Source organism: Alligator mississippiensis, chromosome 6 (assembly GCF_030867095.1).
Source record: "Alligator mississippiensis isolate rAllMis1 chromosome 6, rAllMis1, whole genome shotgun sequence".
Lineage (NCBI taxonomy): Eukaryota > Metazoa > Chordata > Crocodylia > Alligatoridae > Alligator > Alligator mississippiensis.
Genome location: NC_081829.1, coordinates 56,249,806 through 56,272,709, shown reverse-complemented (window position 1 = coordinate 56,272,709; position 22,904 = coordinate 56,249,806). Strand labels below are relative to the sequence as shown.

Here is a 22,904-nt window from a genome sequence, read left to right as displayed (position 1 = left end):
ATCAGGCAAGTGAATCCAAATAACTAAAAGCATGCATTTAAAATGGATTAGTTAAACTACATTAAGCCTCTGCATAGGTGCACTCTTGTGGAATTCACATGGCCTTAGTTCAATTTAGTTTAATTACCAAACTCATTAGGGCTACTGACTTAAGGTCAACGTAATGCTTAAAAAGAGTGAAAAAAGAAGGATTTGGTTCAATTGAATTCATCCACTGTAAAAGTTCATTTGAATTAATATTTCTGTGTGCCACCATTTATACAAGCCCTAGCAGAACTGTTGCCTAATAAGCAAGACCTCTTGCACAAAGTTTCATGGTATTTACACAATTCAACAGGAAGTTTCTAACCAACTACTCATACTGTTGTATGTGTAGGACCTGACTCCTTAGGGTAAAAGTCAGTGCCTACCCCTTATGCCACCTCTTTTTTATCACACTTTAAAGAATCAGATGTTCCACATCTTAATTCATTTGCTTTAAAAATCAGGAATTGCTACAATTCTTGTTTGCCACCTGATGGCACCAAATATTCTTCTACTCCAAAGAGAGCCTTTGGCTCTGCCAGAGTCTTTTTGAAACCCCTCTCTAAGGATGGAAGGAAGGAATGAAGCTGATTAATCTTAATATTCTGAGTAGGCTTAAAACAGGAAAGGAGGAGAAAGTGTCTACCTGAAAAGTGCGTCTCTTTATAACCGGGGGTGGAGCCAGTCGCACTGAATTGAGGAGAGGCAACAGCTGAGGAAGAAGATCGAACCAGAAGACCACAGGGCAAAGTTCACAAGGCAAAGGAGATCAGTAGGACATCAAGAGCCAGACAGCAGCCAAGAAAGGAAATGGAAAGAAAGGGGGAAGGGGGTAAAAGAATGTAATGAGAATAAACCACAGTTAAGACACACTTGTGAAGGGCACATGGAAAGACTGTCATTGGGTACCATTCGGCAAACCTCTGAGCTCTTCTGCATTTTACTTTAAACATATGATGGAATATCATAAGGTATGGCGTTGAAAGCACAGGTTCTTCTTGAAAGGGCTAGATTTTACTTGCTTTTTTTCTGTCACTTATCTGTCTTTCAGACCCAGCCCTTCAATTACATCACATAACTTTTCTGCTTTTGATTTATCTTCAGAAATAAAATTCACCGAACACATCTACACATGTACCTATAGTGCCTTTGTTACGGCATTGTCATTTAGTACTTCCTTTTGGAAGTAGTACATTGCTACAGTGATACACTGTCACATGTAGATGCGCCCACTAAGTAATTTCTTGTGTCAGTTCTGCTGCTTGCCTCAGAAAGTCTTTACTGCAACATAACATAAAGATTTTTCCCCAAGTTTCCCTCAGTTCTCTGGTTCTCTCAGTGTCTTATTATTAGAGTTGAACAGTTAAACAAATCAATAATGAATTTTCTACAAATTACAACCGCCGATGAATATATGCAATTTTCCTCACCTTCCTTCCCAGCTTCTTGCCTTATCTCAAGATTGTTCTCTTTTGAAAGCCCTAACAAATTTCCCTCACCATTAAATAAGCACATGTAAGACTTCAGGTTGCAGCTAGTATGCTACCAGTTTTCTAATGAAGTCTGAATGAGAATTACACCATTTTCCAAGCTGGAGGAGTCACTGCACAATAACAAGGGATTCCCTTCCAAGAAATGGAAGAATTCATCATCCAAATAAAACTTCAATTTCCTGCCAGGGCCAGCAGTGGTAGAATAAGACCAATTTTTGAACTGATACTTTTTGCATATTAAAACAAAATGATATTAGGAGATATCTCACTTGTTCAGAATCCTTCATTGTTTCACTTTATTTGTCCTCAGGAAGACCTTCAGTATTATCATGACCCAACTGTAGAAGACTAAAATTTGCTCTTTTTGCTGTCTCTGAGCTTTGGGCAGTGGCATTGCCTCAAGAGTGAAATGAATTGTTTTCTCCTCAAACAGATATTAATTTATTGCCAATATACTGAGCCTATGCATTCCTTGTCTCTTTGTCTAATAATAACAATAGTGTGCAATCCATTTGGGGCAGGAATCCTCTCTTTGTCATACAGCTGACCCATACAAATCCAAATCAGGACTTCAATTCATACTCATGCTATATCTAATTTCCACTTCCTAACATGCTCCTCCCTTTCTGAGTGCTTGGTAGGCTGCTTTACATCCCAAAAAGTTGGCATTCACAGCACAGACACAAAGCTCAGGAATGGTAGGACCCAGTCTGATTGTCTGTCTTGTTTTATATTGGTGTAACTCCACTGACGCTATTCTTCCTTTACACTGGTGTAAATAAGGGGAACCAGGTCCTTCACATGAACACACAAGTGTGTTTGTGTCTTCAGTTTTCCCTGCATGAGCTGTGAACGCAAGGCTGAGAGGTATGCCTGCTGGTCTCCCATGACAGTAACTGTGTATATCCAAGAGTGCATTTTACTCCCCTGAAAGATGGCTGTTTGGGTTTTAGTGCAAGCTAAGATCCAGTCTTGTTGCAAAATGAAATGTCATCACAATATTACACCATTATAGCGCTGCCCTCTGGGCAATTTAAAAAAAAATAACTCTTTGCAGGAAACCAGCAGAGCAAATTTCTACTCAGTCACAATTAAAATGAAGTTCACGGATCGTATTATGATGCAGTGAATCTCAAAATAAGCAAGACCTGTTGTACCTAGATTCTCATTAATGTAGTAAAGATCAGTCTACATGGCTCCTGGGACTGAACAGCCATGATTTCAGTGCCATGCCTTTCACATGAGACCAGTCAGCTTCACAGCAGCAGCCTGCACTGATGGCCTTCAAGGTCCACAGCATTTTTATCATTATCTTCTCCCGCAAGCTAACATAGGGAATCATAAGTGATTGAGAACACAATCAACCAGGACAGTTTTGACCATGGTGAGTCCCTCCCTTCCAAAAAGCAGGTTTGTATAAAGAAGGAGGTGGAGGACACAGCAAGAAAGGGGGTGGATGGAAGGTCAGACTTTGTTGGCAACCATTGTTATCTCCGTAAGGACAATGAAAATGCATATGCCTTGTGTGGGATATGGTGACATCACTTAACATGATGCAGCATCCCAATGGCTGGAAAATGCAGAGATTCTGTCATTTTAATTTCCTTCAGTCCTGTTTACTGAACTGGCATTTCTATTTTGGGTGTTAGCAGCAGATAGAGAGCATGGTGATACAACAGGGCTGCCCTTGGGATGCAGTGGAGCGCTCTAGGCCTAGTTGCCATTTTAGTGGGTTCTGAGAATACTATTAACCCTAGGCAAAGGGAAAATTTAACATCCCATTGTATTCATTCAGATAATAATTTGGAAGGAACCAAGACAGACTCTGTGGAAGAGCCCTGTTGAATCCTTAGTAATATCTCTGTCTGGAAGAAGTATGGTTATAATGTGGTAAAATGCAGGGAGCTGAGGGAAAGTTTATTAAAAAGGCATGAGGAGAAAAATGGAGTGTAATCTCAGGAGTCTGCTTAGCCTTCTTACAAAAGAAGCGTGAGTTTAAAAGGATCTGCGTACAAAGTCAAATATAGGGTCAGCTTTCAGGCTTTGGGTTATTTCCAACTTCTTCCTCCTGTCTTCAAAACCTCACCCCCAATAACCCAACATGCAATATTGGATCTACATTCTTGTTTCTTTTGCAACAGAACTGGGTCCTGTTAGACCATTAACCACAAACCTTCAGTGTAAGGATCTGATTAGAGCGTAGAGCTGCAAGTGTAGTACTTAGGTATTCCTAAGGGACAGTGAAGACATAGTGACACAGAATGGGGTCAGTTAGATACATCATATCATCAAGAACAAAACGAACTTTACTGGCCAAACTATTCTCTGAGGTCAGGTTCCATCTCCAGCCCTGCCCTAGCCACTGTAATTTTGTAATCATCTCCAACTACCCATCTGTCCTCAGGATTGATGTAGTATAAGATATAATCTTCTGTGGTCCCTTACTCATAGGAATACAGGTTCTGTTTGCTCATGACTTGTGCAGTAGACTAACTTAAAAGAGCTAAGTTGAGTGGAGATGCAGTCCTGATTTTTAATTTATTTAAAAAAAAAAACCCAAATGTTCTAATTTTTTAAGATAGTTTGCTATTTCTTGCCTTGTCCATGGCATCCAGTGAAGCTAACAACTCCTCACACTGATGACAATGTCCAATAAAATTAATAGAAATTTCAGCATAGCTAAAGTTACATAAAACTTTTGAAAAAGTGTATTTTTCTTAATTTTCACTTCCCTTGTTTTCTGATATTGAGGAGAAGGGGGCTACAAAAACTGGTTGACAACTCCATTTACCTTGAGAACCTTCAGTCTACCCAAGGACATTCAACCCAGGAGCTAGTCTGGGGACATTTATCATTATTAAGTCAAAAGCTCTCATTCAGGTCAGAAGGTTGAATTGGTGCTCCTTTAGAGACCAAAATTGCTGGCTGCTTTTATTGTCAGGCAAGTCAAAGTAGGTTTCCATCACTTAGCTTAGCTGGGGCATTATTGTACTGACCTGCAGTACCTTCTACTGCTATTAGAGCCTATGTGAAGGCAGCCAGCTCTTGGTCACATGGTGATGGTGTTAATTGTGGACCAAAATCCAGCAGTGTCTATAAACAGAGACTATCAAACTGTTGTCACTTGTGACCTAAGATATAAACTGAGGTATAAACTCCCTGTAATTTGTCATCAGTTTCTCCATTTCCTAATGTTTTTATGGTCCCTGGCCCTGTTTTTCACCTTGAGCAATGAGGACAGTCTGGAGCCAAGGGCTGTAATAGAACTCGGGACACTGCTTAAGTGAACATTGTTGCTAGCTTTTTTTTAACATAACAATGTAATGAGACTGCCTGTCTAAATAAACACAGCTGACCTTCTATTATTGTATCGGGGCCGGAAGACACAACCTCCCTTCTCCCCCCACCACCCTAGATGCCACAGACAGGTTTGCTATCTACATGCAGTCTTTGTACCAGAGTCCTGGACCACTCATGGCCCCATTGCCCTCTGGGCCAAGGGCCAAAACTCTGTTCAACTGTCCAGAGACTTTTCAAAAAATAAACAGAAAGCTTTTAAGCCTGTCTCCCTGTGCACCATGGTTACAAGTTTCAGTCTCCTCATATGATGTCCTTCCAGTGCATTTCCAATGGATTTTCAGAGCTACAGTTGTTTTTAGGTTTGTTTATGCCAGTTAAATTCTTTCTTATAATCCCCTAAACCCCATGATATGCTCCCTCCTCTTTTGATGGTGGTACATGCCGGACAGGGCAGGAGAGGGAAGTAAGAGGGGCTATTTCCTGGCTTTAATAAAATTATTACTGAAATAAAAACACTTCTTTTTTTTTCAAACAGTGGTGCACAAACAGCCAGGTGATACTTACATTACATTCATTACATTATGAACAGTGCCAGTGCTAGGTTTTTAAATGTAGACACTGTGGCATTATGTCGTGGGAGGACTATTTCTACTTGCCCACCCTTAAAAAAGCCTCTACCCTGCCCACAGTAAATTTCTAACCCTATGGACACAGGTTTTTTCAGGTGCACTGCTGTATTTCATTGACTTGACCTTTGTTGGCTACACTCCTAACAGCCCTTTGTGAGCCAGTTTTTGCCCTCAGGATCTCAGTACTGAAGGGGCCACCAGTATGGGGTTCTCCCCAGTTTTGTTCAGTTAGCTCTGCAGAACCACCCTCCCTTCCAAGATCTACAAAAGGCTTCCTGTATGTTCCAGGGACTAGAATGAATGGGGAGCTATACAGAGGAGATGGGCCAGGAAGGAACAAATAGCTAGAGAAATACTGAGTCAGGGGCATACTGTCCTTGGGATATTTACCTGATACAAACTAGGTGAACAAGAGTCCAGAGCCCCAGGTCATCCAGCCTTTTTCCCATGGGTCTCCAAATATCCTATCCCTCTGTGATGATAGGGGCAGAGCTGGTGTGAAGGTACAAGGCCTCTGAGCAAATGGCCCTGGTCTCCTTCAAATCCTCAAGTGCCCCACCAGGTTGGGGGATGAGACCCACAACCCTCAGGAGGCAAACTCAGCCCCCTGCTAAGATGGTACCAATGGGATTTTCAGGAATGAGTACATATCTAGATCTAAAGGAATGAAAATCCCTCCTGGAAGATTCTATGCAATGTCTTCAAATACAATGTAGCAACCAAGTCAGTAACGTGGTACTTGTGCTGAGCTTCATTAATGAAAAGTTATGTATCACCAATAGAAAAGCCATTCAAGCAGAACAGAATTGATATGCAAGAAGCCATGGGATAGATAATAATAGATACTGCTTACCCTGTGTGGGTACTCAGCACATTGACCCTGCAAAAAGGAAGACAATTAAAAAAAAGCAGTTTAGATATTGAATGCAGTGAACTAACATGGACAAAGGAGGGTAGATCCATGAGATGTAAATGGGCATGGCTACAATGGAGGTTTATATCACCTAAGCATCCAGCCTGTTACCTGCTAACTTTGCTCCCTTTCCTTCCCACGTTTACTTTAATTAGACAGCCACAGAAGAAGAGGCAATTTAGTTCAGGAAAAGTTAGCTGACAACCAACCACTTCAAATTAGAGAAACTAGCAGACAGGATCCCCCTTTGACATATGCATAAACTATCGTTCTGTAGGATTTTCCAACATGTAATCATTACATTTTCTTAGCAACTGTTGGATTTTTTACAGTTTGGACAAGATTAAAACATAAAAAACCAGGATCCTAAATTCATATTTAGGCCCCTTTTAAAAATTAATCTTGAGTACCCTTCACTCAGCACTGTTTAAAATCAAATGATTTATTAAAGTGCTTATGTGTGAATTCAGGAGCCGAAGTTTGGTCTTCTATTTTTGAAAATACTGTTCTTTGTTTCTGGTGTCAGGATCTCTGTCCTGACACAACAGAGAGAAAATAAACAAAAGCTTCCTGAAGTCTCACGTTGCTCCTATTCCACTGCTGCTTTTAACTTCCTTTCAGCTTTTAACATTTACTTGTGCTGCTTCTAATGTGACCATATGGAAAACATTTTATCCTCAGTTAAAATTATGGGCATGGTCATAAAAGGCACTTTGCTGTAGCTCAGGTTTGCCCCATATCTGTCTTTTGAATTATATAACTAGAGGACATCTAATTTAAAGGAAAAGTTTTTAATTCGAGCACTTCATTCATGCCATTTTAACTGTAGAAACTGCAAAGCTATACTCTGCTGTCAGGCATTATCAGCAACATTTCTAGATGAGCTCTTAGTCCACAACTGTTAGCACTGGTCATAGCTGGGCATGATTTATGAAGCAGAGAGAACACAGATTGTTTTTCTAAAGTTAAGAGGAGCATCAAGCTAAAAAAAAATCTTGACCTGCTTTGGGAACTGCCCTAGTGTGCTTTGAAAGTCAAAGTTGAAGATGAAAGAGCATCAAGATGAGACACAGCCACTTCCCTGCCTCTAAGGAGCACCTTTCAAATTTCATTTGAAATCCAGCTCTTTTAAAATTTACCTTCTCTCCTTTTTGTCCTGGAGGTCCCTAGGAAAAAGCAATGATTAAGAAATAAATTAAAGAGTAGTGTGCATGTTAAAGGAAAATATCAGAAAAAGTCTATTTACCTAAGTCATTAAGGACAGTACTTACCAGCTGCCCCTTAGGACCAGCTGCACCCTTTAAAAAAATATATTGTTTTGATCAATGGATAAATTGTTATGTACAGAGACAAGACTAATACAAATCTAAGATGGAAACTGTAACTTTAAGAAAGTTCTTAGCTAAAAGCCCTCATGGTAGAATGAATCTTTGCGATACTTGTCATACAAGAGATGTGAAGATGCATCACTGAAGTTATGTTTCACAGGAGAGTGAGAAATCACTGGAGAGACCCACTTTCATTGTTCCCAAATGTTTTAGGGCAGCCATCCACTTGGCTGGTAGGCTGGGTTTTAACAAGGGAGCATCAGAACTAAAAGTACCATTTGCTACTATAGCTCAAGTTAAGACTGTATAACAGAAGGCATACAGGAGTTTATCTCTTCTGCAGTCCAGGGCCATGCCCAGACGTGCATGGATGTGCAGTATGTAGTGCTGCAGACCCATCTGCGGTGCCACACACTGCACATGCAAGCATTCCCCACGCTGCTACCTGGCAGCACAGGGTGGTTTTTTGACCCCGGGAGGTCCCGGGGTCAAAAAAACCCATGCCAAAAAGAAGCAGGGTGGTGCACGTTACGGCAGTGTGCACCACCCAAAACTGGAGCCTGGTCAGCTGGAGCCACACTCTAGCTGTTGGCCAGGCTTTCTGCCATGGCTGCAGCCCTGGGAGGCCCCAGCATTCCAGGTAAGGCTGCTGGGGCCAGCACAGTTGCTGGCCCCAGGCTCCCCTACCCCAGCTGGAGTAACCTGCCATGTGCCAGATCATGCATGGCATGAGTGTTCCCTGGGGACAAGTAAAGGCGACACAAGGTGTGGCGCTGCTACTTGTCCCTGGGGAAACAAACTTCAGCACTCATGTGGATGTAGCCCAGAAGGGCATCTTTAACACAATTTCTAATGGATTCCAGTTATGCTCATGGTTCATTCTCTCTTTTAAAACCTAATTCAGGAGTGCATTGGACATGGACATCATCCATTCATTTCCACAGGAACTGGGGATACTTAGAGCACTGCAATTTTAGACCTGAACACACTGACTAACAGCCAAAGTCTGTTCTGGAATGCTCATCTAAATCAATGACAGTGGCATGTGATGCCTCAAAGGGCAGCATTTAGTCTGGTGAAAGAGGGGGTTCAGGGATCAGGCCCATTTGAATTCTCTGTGACTAATTTTTTTTTTAAGAAAACATAATCAGTACTGCCAAGAAAAATATCTGGCACTTTGGCCATGCAGCTTCTGGGTGATGCAACTAGCCTGTTTGGGCATGCAATGCATTGAGAGCAAAACACTTTGCAAAGTAGTGTTGAATTAATCTCTGGCCTTCATGCTAGGTCAAGTAAAAGCCTGTTGGGCCTCTGACCTGTACTATTTTGACAGATTCTAGGGAGGAAAAGGAGTTTAAGACCATCAGATTTTATTTTAAGTAGAGAGGAAACAAAAACACTTTACTTCCTTTAGTGCTTTGCCTTGCATATCAGCATCTAGATTGCAGCTCACTGAAGTGAGCAACATTATTGCTGGAATAAGCAGATAGGTAAAATAACAGTAGAGTTAACAAAATAGAGAAACAAAAACAATGAGAACTGAGACATCAAAATGTGTCCAGTTACCCAAATATAGCTGGAGGGGCAATTGGTCTATAGAGATATTACTAATTTCTGACTTGAATAATCATGTGAAAAGTGAACTCTGAACCTTGTGAGCTCTCAAAAATATAGAGCTAGTCAAAACTCTAGTAAAATTTGAAAAGCTGATGAAATGAAGACTACTAACAGGCATGCAGGCTTGCTACATTAGTTTCAAACAGCATATTTTTGTGATTTCACAGCCCAAATTCTCCAAACATGTCAAAGGCCCAACACTTAACTCAGAACTTCATACAGAATAGGCCAGAGTTATTACATAAAACTAAGCCCTTTTGGAGTTACCCAAGAATAAAATAAAGCATCTAAAAAAAATCTTACTAGGCAAAAAATGTGCTTCTTGTTTTGTCACTGTAGTTTTGTGGTGGGGGTTGGGTGGGGAAAGAGAGAGTCATTTCAGACAGTCCAAAATCTTCTGGATGGGTTTTTAATGAAACTTGCCATAAACTTTTACCTCTGAGATGAGGCCAAGTATGAAACATTTCAGTTCCCACAATATATTGTAAGGGCATAATTACTGACTAAAAATGAAGTTTAAGAATTAAAATGACATCTCAGCATAACTACTGAATTGCGATTATGAAAGGATAATCCAGGAATTTCTAATGTTAAAATAATAGCTATACCTCCCATGCACTTATAAAGGGACTAAATTAACTGGTACCTAGAATTAGGTAGGTACTTAGTGTGTTAGTAGCAATTAGGGCAGTTACAAGTGTGTCTATATTAAGGACATGCCATTTAAATCAAATCCCATAAACTTCCCCTAATGCAAAACTATTAAACCCAGAATCAACATACTACCCCTGCCAATATACATATTTTTTTTACCATCTCCCCTTTCTGTCCAGGATGGCCCTGAAAGGAAAAAAGAATGCATGTCAGGTGCAATCATTTCAGTATCCTGATGATTCAGGCCTAATAACTCCATGAACACATCACCTTAATTTGGCTCATTATTCATTTCATTTGGCTTGTTTCTGGTGCCAAGGTATATTCTTACAGCTTCAGTCACAGTTAATGGAATATTGCTCTTGCCTATTTCGGTGCCAAGCACTTAGATAAAACGTTTATGATCTGTAGTTTGGATTTGAATGGTGACATGATTATGCCCTCTCAAGCGGATGGCAGAGAAGAGGTTAATCCCTTTACTAGAGAAAAGATCACAGCTGTTTGGCCTGAGTGCAGTGATCTTCAGAGTAGTAGGAGATTCATTAATTACCTCCAGCAGAGTATAAAAAGGGTGTTTCTGCAGCTTAGTTGTAGATGTTTCCAGCAATAGGGGTTGGGGTTTTTAACAGCAAGATAAGGGAAGAGCTGGCTAGGGGCTCTGATTTCTCTTTCTGTAAGTTGAATGAGGAAGTTTTGCAGTTTAGACCTTTGTTTGGGGTTTTTTTGAAACAGCCTACTGTATTGTATGACTCTCTGGGTTTAGCTGTATAACACCTGTGTTTGGAGACTATTTATATTAGTTTCCCTATCTTATAATTCAGCCCATCACAAAAGAGATCTGAGCACCTCATAGGCCTTTAGAACCCTTTGCTGACCTCATGTAAAGTCTCCTAGAAAATTGGGGGGGGAACCCCTTGTGTCTGAGTAAATTAAGTGATCAAGGCTGCACCAAGATGATACAAGAAGGTTAGGGAATTCATTCTACTTCTCTTTGCCTTTGAGAGTTCATCTGCTCAGTTAGGTTTAAAATGCAACACGAGGGATATGTGCTAGTTTGCAGATGACCTGACAAAATGACTGGATAAAAAATATCAATGCTTGTATATGAATAAGGGATTCACTTCAACTCAGATAACCATGTTAGGTTGATGGGCCAAGTCATACCAGTTTCTTTAGACAACAGTGCACAAGGCAGTGGAGTAGATAGCTTTATACTCAATCACTTCTGATGCCCAGACCAAAGGTCCAGGTAGCAGTCTGTAATGCATCTGACTATGAGCAAGCCTCTTGCTCTGTTCTGGAGCAAAGCCGTCGAATTTGTACCTCCTAGAGCTCTAGCAAAACATTGTTGCTGCTCTCTCTCACCGCCCTTGCCTCAGTACTGCCCCTTTCATTATTGAAGCCAACTCCCCAGAAGGATTTGCTGTTTTTCTCATTGTTGGTTAGGAAATAGCATTTAAAGGTCTGGGGGCTTTTGGGAGGGAATTGTCTTATAGGTATAGATATATGCATTATAAGGGTTCAAGATGGGCAGGATTTAATTGCTTTGGAAGAGCCTGGGTTTCACACACACAGTCACATATAGCCCTGGATGCAGACAGGCTGTCTAGCATGACAAAGCCAATGGATGGTCACAGCCTGAGAATTGAGGGGGGCATGCTATAACACAAGGTCACAGTCTTCAAGGCAGACAGTTTGTCTAATACATCAAGGACACACAGCCTGGGAACCAAGGAAGTATATATCATACTGTCCCATAACACGAGATAAGTGACACCAGCTACAAGGCCCCAGAGCAGTGTGGGGGCTGAGTTCCAGGTTTGGGAGAACAGACCAAATTAAGAGAAGGCTGTGTGGACGTGTGACCACACAGAGACAACCAACCAGAGAGCGCCACGGATGAAGAGTCATCAGGAGCCATCAAGGGGGAAGGAGAGTACAAAAGCAGAGACTTGAGAGTAACAAAGGGTCCCTCCCTGCCCCTTCTTGATGTCTCTCTTTCTCTTCTTTTGTCTCATCCCTCCTGGTTCCTCCTCCTACTCTTCCCTGAGAGGGGTCCCTAAGGTCACCAAGGACATACCAGCAGCCTGTCTTATGCACCCCACTGGAGGGGGGCTGTGGGCCTCGGCATCCCACCTCCAGACTGCCGACACCTAAGAGACAGAGCCTCAGAGTGGAGCCTGCATCCTGACCAGATGCACTTTGACTCTGATGACAGCCCTAGAATTGGTAGATATAGAATTGTTTGTATTGTTGCTTTTTTGTTATCACTCTGTATCAATAAATTTGCCTATTATTGAATGGAAAGGTAGTGGTTGATCTGAGGGTTGTGCTTGCCTGGAACAAAGGTGTAAGAGCTAGGTCATAAATCCAGTGCCAACACTCATGTTGCAAACCCTTCTTTAGGTGCATGAGTATGTGCACAGACTTCACAAAAATCTTTCAAAAGAACATTTTCACTGTGTAGCACTTCTCCTGTCCAGGTAGTCAACTCAAGGGACATAGGTAGAGAGAAGGAAGTGTTTTACTTACTGGCTTGCCATCCAAACCAATAGGGCCCTGGAAAAAAAAAGGTGATGGGAAATCAATTCACTGGGGAGCCCACAGAGACTTAGTTGTGAGGCGATCATACAGGATGTAAAGAACAGTGAAGGAAGGATGTGATGCAGTTCTATACAATTGACCCCTTTAGATTCAAGGCAGAGGAGACAAGGACAGGAAAGAAACGGAAGACAAAGGAAATAAAATTGCCTGCCAAATGGAGGGGGTTCCTGTAGGAGACTCCTTCTCTTGACCTCTTTCTCTCTGTCTTCCTGGGTATACTGGATAGCTAATGTATGTCCTCTCCTGCCCCTGGGAGGAGTTGCTTGCCTTACTACTTAGGGAATATGTAAGAGGCAGGAGAGCAGGAAGGGGGTTGTCAAAATCTTTTCTTGGACCAGCTGTATAGTTGAGGGAGATATTAGACAAGTTTTTGAGCACAAAGCATCCTTCCTCAGGTCATGGCCTTGACATGCTTTGAATGGCCCTCATAGTTCTCCTTAATGGAAAGGTTGGTGAGTATAATGCTGTGTTCAAATGTGTGAAATCCATGGGACTAACAGGGTTGCTGAGAAGCCAGTGACTGGGACAGGAGTAGGGCAATGGGGGGAGGGTACAAAAATGGGCAAAGAGGGAAAATAATAATGCTTTGATCAATGTTTTTGGACACCAAAATATCCACGCTGTACTTCTCTACAGCTTCCTGAAAGCATTAGCATCTCTTCAGGCTCTTCTTCCACATTGCCCTCCTCCACACTAAACCTCATACTTCAGTCATCAGAAAGAGAGCACAGATCTGGCTTCAACCAGGTCTCTTACCATTTGACTCTTTTTTAAATTTAAAAATTGACTACATCTACTGCAATGAAAGGAGTAACTCCACTTTCTCTTTTCCGTAACATCTCTCTCCCCACCATCACCTAAATGTGGAGAGTAAACTCCCTAATCTGCTGAATGCTATCTCTGCTTCCTTGGGTCATCCTGAGATGGTAGGACTCCTGGCTGTGGCAGGAAGTAGCATTTTACTGGGAGACTGGTTGACATGAAATGTTCAAAGAATATAAGTGGTTGGAAAAATATAGAGGAAAACAGAGCATTTTACATTTTTGAAAAAATTTAAACCACAATGTCAGCTAGACAAAAATGAAAAAAAAAATCTCATTAATTTTAAACAATGAACACACCTTTCAGGAAACATTAAAAAATAACCTTGAAGCTATAGGTGCCACAAAGCTTTAGAAGAGAACCCAGAATGTCCTAGTGCTTGGTATGGGGTCAGCTTTGTCATATCACTGAGTTTGCTGTCAGGATGCTCAAACCTCAGAAACCACCAAGTACAGAAGAGACTCCCTTCTCTTCAGTGTCTTGCTCTTACCAAAGTGAGGGTGTCTCTCTGGTATTGACTAACTTCCAGAGAAAGCAGCACAAAGCTTAGGGGGCTCAAAGACGGTAGACTCCTGGGGGGGGTTCCATGTCTAAGGTAACCCCCTGAAGAGCTGTACTGCTTCATAACCTACCCTTGAGTGACAACTTCCAGTCTCCCCACTGGAGCCTGGGCTGACTTGAAGAGGGGTATCAGTGGCAAAAGTAATCTTAGCTTCTCACATCTTCAGAATAAATCAATAGAAATACATAGTGAATGCAGTGTTTTGGAACAGAGTAGATAGTGAGGGTAGTGTGGCCGGACTGACTTAACAGGAAGCATGGAACGGACATGGGGATTTTTTCATACTTCCTAGGATTTATTGTTTGTTACCTTGCCCTTTGCAAAGCTGTAAAGTTACAGCTATATCTGTAACTTTACAGTGCTGCAGAAGAAATTCCATCCATGCCTTTATCCTTTCCCCCTCCCCCTTCTGGGACTCTTTGCCTAAGTGAGGTCAGTAGCTGTGCTACACTGCACAGAGGTCTGGATGAATCTGAGAGGCTCTCTGTTATTGCAGTATCACACTGAAGTCCATTAAGGCTAAAATTTCACTTACTTTGGGTTGATTTTCTTTGTTTTGGGGTATTTTACAGTACAGATCTGGCTTAAGCTATGTTATTTTAACATCGGGTTTAAAAAAAAAATTCCTTTAGAGTTTTGAGTATGTGTGTGTGTGTTTTCTAGGTAGCATTCAGGAGAAAAGAAAACAATAATGAAACCGGAAAAAAATTTTAAATGACATGTTGGGTCCTTGGTTTAGGACAGAAATGCTGAGAGAGAAAGCAGCAGTACTGATGCTAGCTGGCAATACTGTGCATATATACATCATAAATTAGCAGTTGCACTTACCGGAAATCCAGGAAAACCTCTCGTTCCAGGCTGTCCCTGAGAAGAATAAAACAGAGACAGGGAAGTTTAAATAAATGTATGAGTAGCGCAGTGTTTCTGCCTAACAACGCTTCATTTTAGGCTTCCTGGTTTAATTCCCCCCAACCTGCTCTCTCTGCAATATCACTGCAGTGCTTGGGGCTAGTCACCCAAGATTCAAGAGTGTTTTAAAAGAACAAGGCAACTGGGAAAACAGAGCAGTCTCTAATCACCCCTTCATTTTGTGCAGGGCCAGGGCAGTGATGGAAACAATCTAGTTTGGACTCTCAGCTATTTGTCTGAAGTTTCTGAGTTAATTAAAGGGGTGCCCTTAGCTCAAGAACTGGCCCTCAGGAGCGCTTTTAAGAGCTTGAGTTCATGTCCTAGAATTGCATGATGGTAACCTCTTGCCATGTTGTACAAAGTGTTAGTACTGGGTGCTACGCAAAATCCTGCTTATCATTATAGTCTGTATCCTACAGTCACATTCCAGGCTGAGGCCCTAGTGCATTAATTTTGACCACAAAGAATATTTTGGAGCATAGATTTTCTGCAGGACCTAAAGAAAAAAGATATTTTGTATAATGTGGACAGGGTATTCTAAATATAAACCCCTCCCTCCTGCATCTGTTCCAGTAGTTAATTTCTGACTGTCTAATCCAGGATGTAATCCTAACAGATGGCAGCAGGCACTGGCCCAGTGGACTATGACATATCTGCTATTACTTATCTTAGGTTCAACAACCTAGGACCAATTAGATAATGACAGCATCCTGACTACTAGTTTTCAGTACACCAAATTCTAGGCCATAGACTTCCTATACATTTTCTTTATTAACAGGACAGCTTAATCCTCATTTAGCTAAATGTGTGTCAAGTTTGGGGAAAAAAATCAAGAACTGAATTTCAGCCAGGTCTTGAAATTAACCCTTTGAGGCCGAAATAGCTGGATGAAATAAATTCCATTTCTTACTCCTCTACTGTAACCTCTGTGTTGTTGCAGCTTTCCTGAAAGCCATCTTTTGCAAATAACAGTAGGCATCACCCTCTCTGCTGAGCTAAGTCTTCTTGTCAAATATTGCATGTTTTGAGACTTCTCTGGGTTCTAATCTGGGGAGGGAAATATGTTTTGGACACTGCTGATGGGGGGTGGGGGGGAGTCCCTGAGCGTGTAACATTTGAATAGGACTGTGCACAGGTCACTGTCCTTTGACTCTCTCAGTGAAGAAGCAGCAAAGATTCACTGAAGGGGAGGGTTTTGGGTGCTGGGGATGTATTTAGAGTAGGAGAGAGGGGCCTGGAAAATCAGACAAAATATCTGGTTGGGTTGGGAAAAAGTTGGAGTAAAATATAAGGGAGAGACCATGCTTTTGGTGCTGCACTTCTGAAATCAAATGAATCTCAGCACTCTAAATTCCTCCATCACTATTAACAACACAGATCAGTGCAGCAGCAAGCAATTAGTTGGTTAGGAAACATGCAGCTTTGTAAGACTAGTTCCAAAAGGCTATGAGAAATGGGTAATAGCCTGAGCAAAGCAATGCCTGGCCTCACCTCTTCTTATCCTTGGTTCACCCTGACAGGTGCTGGAGACTGGAAGGAAAACCAGATGGGGGCCATTCTGGCAGTAGAAGGAGCCCCCTACCTTGGGATATTCCACAAGGGCCGCTTCCACCCCTTTACAGCCCCTTTACACCTCTGGAGTGACATAATGGAGCTTTAGCATAACTTAGAATTGGGCCCCCAAATCTTTTTTGCAGACCTCTAGAGAACTCCAGCTACTATAAAATGTCTCAAATTGCAGCAAACAATGGTGTTTTTATTCACAGTGCTAGCGTGACTGAATCATTTGCACTGTTTTTTAAAACTTTGCTAAGTTGAACTTGGTCATAGTTCCTTTGCAGGATATGTATAAAACCACCTGGCTCTGTTGGCTGATGACCAGGGGAGAAGATGTGTTATAAATTCAAAGATCCGTCCACTGCTGAATTCTGAAAGGGTGAGAATCGAGGGATCCCATTCATAAATCACTGCATTTTGATCCTATTTGGACCACTCCCATGGACAAAGGGTGCTAAGAAAAGAATTGAGGAGGAAATAAGGAAATGGTGCAATTTGGCCTTTGCTACCTTTCTTATAAACTATAAACTGCTCCTTTTTACCCCTTGGCTAGACACTGAACAATAAAAGGGCAAAACAAAGATCAGCAACTAAAGATTCCAAGAAATGATATTTTTTCATGTCTTCTTCAACAATTGTTCATATCAAGTATGTGGCCCTGAGAGTTGCCAAATCATGGACAGTGTCTGTTTCTGCCACTCTCAACATAATGGTTCTCTTTGGCCAGGCGGCTTGAAGTGAAATTAAGCAGCTGAAAAGTCTGGATGTGAAAATTTTGACCTCCTCTTTCCTGCAAAAGAAAAATCTGGAAACTGTTTGTCATTACAGATCTTCCCAAAGTGGCCTATTTCTCCACTGTTTCTTCATTTCCCTTTGGCATTAGTTGATCCTTCATACTTATCACCAGCTCCCTATGAGCAGTGAGATAGTTAGCTGTGTTAATACAAAGTCAGGCAGAAGGCAGGACTGGGTGGGACCTTAGGGCAAGTCTACACGTTCATTAATGTGCTTTACGTAATGCACATTAAATCTAGTACCTCCATTCTAAGGTACTAGAAAAAGGTGCATTAGCCTATTTTAGTGCACATCAGTGAAAGAGCATGTTTTAATGCATATTAAAATAGGCTAGTATACATTAAAGTGCATGTGTAGGCATGTCCTTAGAAACTATCTTGTTTAGAGAGGCATGAAATTTAATAGGCAGCAAACTACTTTATCAGCTTCTATGAAAGGTTTCTAAGGTGCCACTCTGCTCTGCCTTTTATCCAGCTTCCTATGAAATCATATAATCTTTGCAATAGACATTGGAGTTGGAGGAGGTGAATTTTAACAATGGCAAACAAATATCCATTTTAAATATAATTTGCCATACAAAATCTCCTTCATTTTATGCCTTGCACCTTCTCTAACCATCACTCCCTCCTATAGCAGGACAGCTAATGAAATAAAGCAGGAGTGCTGAAATTGATGGTTCTCATACTGAGATTGTGCTGGATAGAAACAATGTGCCTTACAGGCAAAGGGCAGTGCCTATCTCTGAAGAAACTATAACAATAAAGGGGCTGTCAAAAGTGATGTCCAATTACAACTCTCATGACACCTGCACCACCTTCAGGCTGGTTACTCATTCAAAACTAAGGAACTGAGTTCCCTATGTGGATCCTGGCATTGTGACAATGCACAGACCCTGCTCTGCAACACCATTTGAAATTCCACTGCTGGATCACAGCACAGCTCCGCCAAAGTACATCAGTTCTGAACAGCAACCTCCTTTCCCCTGTGTCCACTATTCCCCATCTGGAAGACCCTTTTATAGTCTCCAAAAGTGCTTAGGCTGAGCTCTTCCTATTGAAAATTGTGTGTGCACTTGAGTTCAAGAGACAGATGTGGCTAACATTTGACTAGAATTGGGACAACTGCCTGTTCTTGGCTAGAAGGATTGTGACAGTAAAATATCTCTGCCAGTGTCAGAGAGCAGCTCCAGTTCACAGGCTAATGAACAACGTGTTCCACTTTATATCACAGGGCCTCTTTCCCTACCTGACATCCTGTTGTCCTTCTTTACTGTTGCTAAGAGCTACCTATCAGAAACCTTTTGGCTAAAGCACTTTTGCAATTTAGCACAAACAATAAAAGACTATCTGCTTTTTGGAAAACTTCAGCCATTAATATAAAAATCACTGTCTTGCAAAGAGCCCAAGATTTTTGCATTTCTTTGTTTGGTTTTGTCATTTATCAAACTGCAGTCTGGAGGCTAGGTGGCCCAGGGAACAAACTAAGCTGTTTCTGATTAGGAACACTTACCTTGGGACTTTTAGAAAGTAATTGGGAAGCCAGATGCAGCTGACAGTTCAAGCTGCCTGTATCTCTTTCACCTGACCCCAACCTGCTAGCTGTGAAATGAAAGTTCACTATGTCCCCATCCTCTCTCCAGGTCAAGGACTCTACTCTTCACAGGTTAATCAAAAGAGGAAGTTACCCTTGAGGAAGGAGAATTAAACCTCTTTTTCTCATGCTGCTATGGAAATCTCAGTGCATCAGAATGGATTGACCTGGGAATCTTGACTGGAATAAAGCAGTAATAAAATCTGTAGGGGCAGTATTCTGTAAAGCAGCAAAAATATAGCAAATCTGTAGAGTGAATATTTGGCACATACTGGCTATCCTGGCTAATACTCATGGTGTAAGGCTCAGTAATGTCTTTATGAAGATTGATTTCAAATTTAATTTCCTTATAGGTGAAAAGTGCTTTTTGAAATTGCTGCTGGAGGGGCAACCATGCTCTGGGCCTGAAAGATGGGACCCACACGTGCCTTAATTTTTCCACAGCGTGAAGTTAAAGCAGGGACCCCTAACAAATGAATGCGTGCTCATGTTACAAATCTAAACAGTAGCCAAACATTGCTAGAAATAAAATGGAAAACCAGTTTTGCATGGATGTAAAGAAAAAAAATTAGCAGATTTCTGGACAACACCATGCATTTGTTGTGCTAGGGAGTACTTGATATGTGAATTTCAGTTCAAGAAGGACTGGCAGGATGCATAACACTTCTTGTTAATCCTTGGTGCTTTCTGGGACATGAAGACCTTAATCCTGAAAGCTGTTTTAGGTAGATGTACCTCTGGATCTGTGTCAAACTGTTTGCAGCACTGAGGCCTATCCCTGGGGCATAGCTTTGTCACAGCCTCCACCTGGCCAAAGAAGCCTCAAGATAAAACTAGGTGAGGTGTTTACTGAACTTTTCAAGAGAAACTCCAGATCTGCATTAATAAAAAAATAGCATTTGTCATTTCTTAACCCACTTGAGAAACAAAAATTTGGGCCTGTACCATCAGGTTAAAAAATTCAAAGTGATCCATTTTTTTGTCAGCTCCAGCAGCCACTTGCCTAGCCCCAACCTCAGGCACATTCTGTAAAGCTGAAGAAATGCCACCTGTCAACAAGACTGAAGGCAAAGAACATGTTGCCAAAAAAGACATGCTTCTCCCAAAGCAAAAGACGTCTGCCACCAAGGCTGGGTCATTTCTGCTGCCAAAATAGAAGAATCTTCCTTTTAAATACAGGAGAGAAAACTGCTGGGGATGCCAATATGTTTTCCTCTTAAAGTATTCTGTGCTCACTTGTTCTAGCACTACAAGCTGTAATTTTATTATATTTAGTATATAATATTTTTATACAAGCAAACCTGCCAAGATGTGGAAACCACAATGTCATGTTATTAAGTCTCTCAGAATGAGGCTGGTGACTTGCTGCCCCTCCTAAGTCTTTTTCTGTAATTCACCCACATCCTGTACCTTTCAAAAATAGAGAGTAAATAACTTACAGGAGGCCCTCGGGGCCCAATGATGGACATGCCTGCTTCTCCTGGAGCTCCCTGTAAGGAGACAAAGAGAAAGAGAGGCAGAAGAGATTGAGAAAAGGGAGGTTAACAAGGGCAAGAATTGGAAGGTGAGGATGGAAGAAAATGAAAGAAGTAGGGAGAAAGATGTAAGAGAACTCGTAAGAAGGCAAAAGAGGAAAAAAATTAGATCAAGGTCAAATAATGGCAGAGAGTGAATCCATAGAGAGCAGGATAGAGAGGTGGTTGAATGAGATAATAAGGAGAAGGAAGAAAGAATTAAAAAAGGAGATTAATACAAAAATGATTCATACTATTTTCTATAAAAACTAGTATTTAAATGTTGATTGTTCAGCTCCCCCTTCCCAACTGGGATAGGAGACCTACTTGGCCTGACCTGTGCATGAAATGTGGCTATTTTGAACACTCCCTCCCTCCTGAAGAGGTACTGGTGTCATCTTCAGTGCCTTGAGAGAGAAAGTGAAGACCTCATTTAATGCCTGCAAGCACTCATGCTTTCCTTCTGCCCAGGGAACTCACATTTCTCTCCCTCTATAATCACTTCTTCTGGTTCAGCATGAAGCTTCACCTTCTTTTAGTCTGGAAAATGATTAATATAGTGTGCTAAATGCATGCGGTTTTATACAGGAAAACGGAGCTTAGACTGCAAAAAATTATAGATACATGAAATATAAAACACTTTCTTTGAAATAAAGTACATAACAGAGATCCTGATCTCTTTTGAACATGAAATGCTTTGTGAAACTTTGTCAGAGCGGAAAGGTGTTTGCCTGAGAGTTCTGGCTAAACTTGAACTTCCACACTTGCATTCTGCTTCCCTAAATTTTCCTTGCCAATTTCTATTGATGATAGTGATCTTCAGTTCCTGTTCCAGTCTATGGCTCTGTGCTCTTCAAACAGCTGTCACATCCCCCTCTCTCCATATGCGTCTACTTTAGTGGCCCCTATATTCCTAATATATACAGACTTTATGAAGCCAGTAAAGTGCTCTGGGTGTCTTTAGAATGAATGGTACTATGTAAAAGTAAGAAACAAGATCACTAAGTATATGAGTATTTTTCAAAGGTCAGTTAAGCATCTCCATGGGAGAGATTAAAATACTGACTGGATAACACAGCTTTGAACATACCCTAGAGACTATATTCTATAGTACAGAATAGGGAAAAGGTGAGGGAACACATTATAACCCCCTGTTCTTTTTCAGCTCCAGTGGTTATGATTTTCTGAATGGGTCAAATGAGATTTAGTGACCAGGTTGAAATGCAGAAGTTTAGGTCTAATTTAAACTAAATGACTCCAGATGGAAGCAGTTTGATGTACAGTATAGGAAAACAACCCCTGAAATAAATACCTAATAAATGAAATAAACATGTGGAGGGCCGGTAGGGGGTACTCCTGTGCTAAGCCAACCACCTTCCAGGCTCTGAGTGCTTCCCTGGGGGTGCCTCACATCCGGCTGACCCCCTTCCTAGAGCACACCCGCAAGCCTGTGGGTAACATTGCCACCACCCGTGGTCTGAACTGTTTCTGGGCCCTGTGCCCCCTGGGGTACACAGGCCTTGTAATCCTTGAGGATACTTGATCCACTGCAAGAACTTGGGGTGCTTCCCTTAATTTGAAGCATAAATAGTGGTCTCCCTTAGTCACAAATGATTTCTACAATCAGTTAGGTCTGGCATGGAGTCAAAATAAAGGGATTTAATTGTGGATTGTATACAAATTTTAGATATTTAGGGTCATATTATCAAGGAGCCTGAATCCAGGTTCAATTTGTATACATGCAGCTTTATACAATTAGATCATTTAAGTGATCAAGCTGTGCACACAAATGACAGCTACAACCAGAAACCTTCAGCATCAGAAGTACAGGACTCTATCTTGTGAAGCCAAAGAGTAATGCCACCAGCAGGTAGCAGCAAGAAGCTCTTCTCCTTTATTTGGACAAGCTATCACTGGTCATGACTCTTTGAACCAACATATTACACACATACAAATACAGTGAATACTATGCATTTAGTAAATACTATGCATTCAGCCCTGTAAAGTCCCAACACAAGTTAGGACTTTACAGGGCTTCTTCAGTTTACCCCATCTGAAAGAGTCACTAAGGGTCATTTATGTCACCTCAGGGTGACTAGAATGTGGTACACTCTGGCCATATCCCCTTCCTAAGCCCTTGTCCCACTCCCATGAAATGTCATAGTTATATTTTCTCTGGTTATATTTTTTCATAGGCCTAAGCTGCAAAGGCCTAATCCAGACCTGGATAGCAACTTTCCCAGAGAAAAGTGAGGTTAACACATGAGTATTACTCTACAGTCTTTGACAGATTAATAATGTTTAAGAGTTTTGACCCCAGGGAAGTTACTTTCTGTTTAAAAGAATGAACACTGTTAGCTTGGAAACATTCAAATCAGACATGAATACAGAGAGAAGGACCACATGGCTAGAGGAAGAAGGACTTTGTGTTCTGTTTTTCTCTGCTAAAACTAACAGAAGAGTAACTGGGAATTTGGGGAAAATATTTTAGCTACCTCACCTAAAAAGAAAAGAAGAAACAGTTTGGAAATCAAGAGTAAAAATGGGGAACTGGGCAAGGGTGGAACAGCTGCATAATGACATATCACAGGAA

General features: G+C 41.4%; 1 protein-coding gene across 1 annotated transcript in view; it reads right to left on the bottom strand.

Moving 5' to 3' along the window:
- The window catches only part of COL13A1 (collagen type XIII alpha 1 chain), a 116,929-nt gene that overhangs the window by 78,345 nt on the left and 15,680 nt on the right, over positions 1-22,904 (bottom strand). Inside the window, exons 5-12 of the mRNA XM_059729893.1 lie at positions 20,237-20,287; positions 14,775-14,810; positions 12,491-12,517; positions 10,118-10,144; positions 7,631-7,657; positions 7,499-7,525; positions 6,300-6,326; positions 3,691-3,747 (exon numbers count right to left, since the gene is read on the bottom strand). Of these exons, the coding sequence (XP_059585876.1) occupies positions 3,691-3,747; positions 6,300-6,326; positions 7,499-7,525; positions 7,631-7,657; positions 10,118-10,144; positions 12,491-12,517; positions 14,775-14,810; positions 20,237-20,287 (279 nt within the window). The remainder of the gene's footprint in view (positions 1-3,690; positions 3,748-6,299; positions 6,327-7,498; positions 7,526-7,630; positions 7,658-10,117; positions 10,145-12,490; positions 12,518-14,774; positions 14,811-20,236; positions 20,288-22,904) is intronic.